The 5,207-nt window shown below is 40.6% G+C and overlaps 1 protein-coding gene across 2 annotated transcripts in view; it reads right to left on the bottom strand.

Annotated features, from left to right (window-relative positions):
• Window positions 1–5,207, bottom strand: part of LOC104700854 (protein SABRE-like) — a 16,561-nt gene that overhangs the window by 6,975 nt on the left and 4,379 nt on the right. Inside the window, exons 8-11 of one of the 2 annotated variants that reach the window (XM_019227600.1) lie at window positions 4,854–5,105; window positions 2,472–4,580; window positions 1,664–1,941; window positions 34–1,168 (exon numbers count right to left, since the gene is read on the bottom strand). In XM_019227600.1, coding sequence (XP_019083145.1) covers window positions 34–1,168; window positions 1,664–1,941; window positions 2,472–4,580; window positions 4,854–5,105 — 3,774 coding nt within the window. Of the gene's footprint in view, window positions 1–33; window positions 1,447–1,663; window positions 1,942–2,471; window positions 4,581–4,853; window positions 5,106–5,207 lie in introns of both variants that reach the window. The other variant, XM_010416450.2, reaches the window with a different exon arrangement.

Raw genomic sequence — 5,207 nt, 5'->3', positions numbered from 1 at the left:
CTCAAACTCAGACCGCACATACGTCATCTCAAGATTTCTTCGTCCAGCCTCTTGCCATGCCAACAGTCTTTCAGGATCTGCTTTTGGGGCCTGCCTTCTGATTGTAAAATAATCAGAAGACAATAAAAACCCTTCGTCGCGGTGCTTCTCATCCCTCTTATGGTCCTTCCCAGAGGGTACTCTGTCTATCAAAGCATTCTGAGTACCTTTTCTCAAAAACTGACCACTTCCTGGAATGCATGGATGCTCATCTTTGTCAATAAAAGCCTTAGGCACATGAAGGTCCAGACCCTGATATACAAGGTCAAGTGCATCCCGCTTGCATTCAAATGTATACTTTTGCTTCCCGCGACTATAGCATAATTCGTATTTTAGCTTTGCCATGTTAAAGGTCAATCCTTTGGCAGGGTCATCAGAATCCCAAGGCATGTACTTTATCAGGGAAGGAGTGGCATCTACACGGAGCATAAATTCCATCATTACCTTATCCATAGATAAATTTCCCGACCTTGCAGCTCTTGGGACTCCAAACCTAGGCCATCTGGAGAAAGAACGTAACTTGTGTGGAGGATAGTAATTCATACCCCAAAACTTAAGTATCCATGCCAAATCATGAGCTCCAAGATTCATAACTGGTGGTGCAAGAGGTATGCTGTCCGGCTTGTCTTGCGAAGTGTAGACAGTTCCAACGTCTGTTGGGTTCTCAGTGCCTGAGGAAGACTGATGGAACTTTTCGGGTCTTAGTGAGAAATTCCACCGAAGCGAGAGTGATGTTGATCTGAATGGATCAAAGACCTTTTCACGAGGCTTTCCTTCAGCTGGAAATGCATATAGATAATGATTCAAAGAATTCCCAGACTCACAATCCCAGTCCATTGTAACTTCAAGATTAAAATCTGGAGCTTCAATAAATGCAGCTCCAGAGGCATCGACTGGAACTTTTAAGGAATGTCGACTAATCAAACTCTCCAGACTGCTCAATTTTATCTTAAAGTCTTTAGCATTGACAAACACACGACCATCTGACTGCTGAAGTTCAATAGGACCAGTCACAATTTGAAGTTTATCAAGACTCTCATATGGATCCGTTGTAGCAAGAACAGACCAATTTGATTCAGAAAAAGACAAAGTAATATTGCCATGAACGTAGTTTCTCATGTCATCCCACCAGGGTAAGCTTCGTTCTTTTTTGATAACCTGTGCCATACCTGGATTCCTATGACTCAGATTAGCTCTACGAAGAGCCACTGTGAAGGCATAGCTTATGTCTGCAAAAGCTGGTTCATATCCAACCCCAAAAGAAACTTCTCCTTGTTCAAAGTGTATACGCAGATCTGAGTAAGTCTTCAACGGTGGAGTTGTGCCACTGGCTGACCGGAACATTCGCACTTTTCTCCATCTTCCTACAAAGACGTCTTGGGAAATTTGTGGCTGAAAACATGTCGCCTAGTTTAAAAAAACAATTACAAGCAGTTAAATAATCAGTCAACTGATAACAACAGGCATTTCATTGTGCTAGTAAATTCACTGTGACGATGAACTAAAATACTACATCTATAAGCAATCCCAGCTCCATACAAATGCACAACTACAGATCTACGAGAACTTGTCTAGCGTGCAAAGAAGAATAATAATCCAAACAAGCATGCATTGGACGAGNCACCAGGGTAAGCTTCGTTCTTTTTTGATAACCTGTGCCATACCTGGATTCCTATGACTCAGATTAGCTCTACGAAGAGCCACTGTGAAGGCATAGCTTATGTCTGCAAAAGCTGGTTCATATCCAACCCCAAAAGAAACTTCTCCTTGTTCAAAGTGTATACGCAGATCTGAGTAAGTCTTCAACGGTGGAGTTGTGCCACTGGCTGACCGGAACATTCGCACTTTTCTCCATCTTCCTACAAAGACGTCTTGGGAAATTTGTGGCTGAAAACATGTCGCCTAGTTTAAAAAAACAATTACAAGCAGTTAAATAATCAGTCAACTGATAACAACAGGCATTTCATTGTGCTAGTAAATTCACTGTGACGATGAACTAAAATACTACATCTATAAGCAATCCCAGCTCCATACAAATGCACAACTACAGATCTACGAGAACTTGTCTAGCGTGCAAAGAAGAATAATAATCCAAACAAGCATGCATTGGACGAGAAGAAAAGAATATTGATCTCTTACTAATAGGAGCATTTATGTTCTGCGTAGATTGAGAATGAAGTGAGAAACAAATCGTCTGGGGATGGAAACTATCCGAAACCACTAAATTTGTTGGATTTCAGAAATATATAGTACTGGAGCAGACCAATAAAACTAAAGGTCCCAGGAAATAAATCAGCTACTACCATTACTATGCTCTAGAATAAAAAAAATAATCACAGAAAAAAACATTAACAAAAAAAATCAATCACAAAAGAGAAGTAATCCACCATATAGAGACGGCATGGGAAAGGATAACACAAAAATAATAATACCTGCTGAGCCAGTACTATGCGACCTTCACATTTGCCAGAGGTGCCAGAGAGGAGAGGAAGTGTGTAATCCCTTAACTGAACAACCAAGCATCCAGTATTCAAGTAGATATTGCTTCCATATAAGCGTGAAAAGGGTATATCGTTTTCTTGACAAATAGGATCAAGCTTCTTCAAGACTTCTATCAAACCAGCATCACCACCATGAACTGCCGTCAAGCTCAAATCAAAATCTGTGGCAGAAACAGAAAGAAGAGAGGTTCTCCTAGCACTTGGCTTAAAGCCTGCCTGGAATCCTTCCCTACAGGCACCTGAACCCTCTGAGGGAGCTAAACCCTGGCATGCCTGATAATACGATTGAAACGAACGTTTATGAATCTCCTCCTTCACTTTGTTAATAGCTAAAGGATCCTCGACATCAATTTCAACCCCATCAAAAAACATCCTTCTTTCATCTGAAGCATCACTTGTTTCTGCACCTTTAGGAGCCTGACTAGCTTTGTGTATAAGATCTTCAAGGAATTTCAATCGGACAGCCAACTCGCAGGCTTCTTTCTTCACCAGCTGATAGTGTTCATCAAGCCAACCCTGAATTGGTTCTTCCTCAATATCTGCAGTAAGTCTGCGTATGCAAAATCTTATGCGGCCAAATTTTGGACCAGATTTCTTAGGCTTTGAGCTTTCTCTCTTTCTTGATAAAATATATCTTCCTTTTGCTGCAGATATAAGTTTCAAGCCTCGCAACATCTCTTCAATTGAATCATCTATAGCACGCAACTGTAGTTTGTATGGCATACAAATATGCATGTCAAGCCCTTGTACAACCCAGTCCCACGGACCACCTGTCATTACAGGGACTGTATCAGACAGATTCAAAGAAGCAGTAGGGATTCTTGATATTTGCATTCTTGTAGTTTTAAATACTCGAGATCCATTGAAAGCAAGCATAAGCCCCTCAAGAAGCACTCCTATACAGGCATTCTCAGAAAAAATTGATTGTGCCTCCAACGTAACCTCCACCCCATCTCCTACCTCAGCTGATATAGTCAACGTTTCCACATCAATAGCAAACATAGATTCCTTTTTCTTCTGCTTGTCAACAGAACTGGACTGATTTGTTTTTTCACTCGGGCCACCATCTTTCACACTAGAGATGCCTTTATCGCACCCGCTTTCAGGTCCATTATGCCTCTGTGCATACACCAGGGATCTCAACCGCAAAAACAGTTCATAAAAAGATAGATGGACGTCAGGTTCCCAACCCAGTGAAATATGAGTAGCACTGAAGAGAGAACAGACATCAATTTCATTAAGACCACCAGATCGACGTACAAGCTTCGCATTGTGCATATCAAACAATGTGACATTCGAACAAGGCTTATGCTCCTCCAGATACTCCTGGTAGATGGATTTTGCTCTTTCAAGTTCCACTTGGGTTGAGTGTTTATCCTTGTTGAGACAAACGCTAAACTGTGATATTTCAAGAGAGACTGAGTACTTCAGTCTTTTACAAACTTCAGGAGCAGTAGACAGAATGCTCGCAGTGCGTGGTGTGCCGTCAGCCAGTGATCTAAATGAAACCCGACCACCTTGGGATCCATAATTGACAGATTTAGGATCGTCAATGATAGTATTATCCAATCCTGTATCATCACAGAAATTTACACAGCAACGTTCTAGATTGAGGTTTACAAGCCTAGTTCCTTTCCCAGATGCTTTGGATGGTTGCACTCCACCAGTCTTATTTCTCTTTTTGCCAGCAACAGATAATGTCTTAAAGAGAACGTTGTAGGTCATAGCATTTGTTATGATAGATTCAACACGCTTGAAAGATAAATAGATACCCATTCCGGTCACATCTACTGAGAGTACCAATTTACTTCTGAAACCAACCTCGTCAGATGATGTCCTATCTCTCCTTCCCCAATCCAAGCTAATCTTTGCTATATGCATCAATGAACCAGAGTTTGGCTCTATTCCGAAAAGGTGTTCTTTAAAGCATTCTTGGTACTCATCTGCCAAATGCAGATTCAATTCACCAAGTTCAACATGAACTGATGTGCCCAGACTTGAGATGTTATTTGCAAACACATGTGAAGACTGCGAACAAAACTGCATATAAAACACCAAGAATAAAATACTGTTTAGCATTTAGTAAGCCATTTTATATATTGCACAACAAAATTAAGAACTCAACAATCAAGCATCTGAAGGTTTATCGCCCTATCTCATAACTACAGATAAGGTTCAGTTAATGTACAAAGTCTAAAATTAACCTATTTACGTCGAATAATAACTAGAACAAGATGCCCATAATGGGATGCAGCACGATACAGTTTGATTCATGTTCAACCACTACAGATATACATGGAAAAGGTTACTTACATGATACATAGGCAAATCATCAACACCATATAGCATAACCGTCATCTCCGGGGCTGAAACTGTGCCTGTCCACATTATAGCCTTCATATCAGCAGCTTTTGTTTTCTCAAGTGTGTGAGCTTTTTCTTGCAGGACCAGTTTTTTCTTTCTTAAGAAATGAAGGCGCAACCATGGCTGTAGTCTAGAAATGAATAGATTGCATCGGGTACCTCCTAGCTTTATATCAACTTCAGCTCTAACAGGCAGAACTGGCTGAAAAGAGAAGGTAGCCATCAAAATAATATGTAACAACATAAACTTACATAGTTTAGAAAAATAAATCTTAATCTGATGCATACCAACATAGCATACTGT

Source organism: Camelina sativa, chromosome 7 (genome assembly GCF_000633955.1).
Source record: "Camelina sativa cultivar DH55 chromosome 7, Cs, whole genome shotgun sequence".
Lineage (NCBI taxonomy): Eukaryota > Viridiplantae > Streptophyta > Magnoliopsida > Brassicales > Brassicaceae > Camelina > Camelina sativa.
The sequence above is the reverse complement of the archived record's forward strand: the minus strand, read 5'-3'. Positions and strand labels throughout refer to the sequence as shown.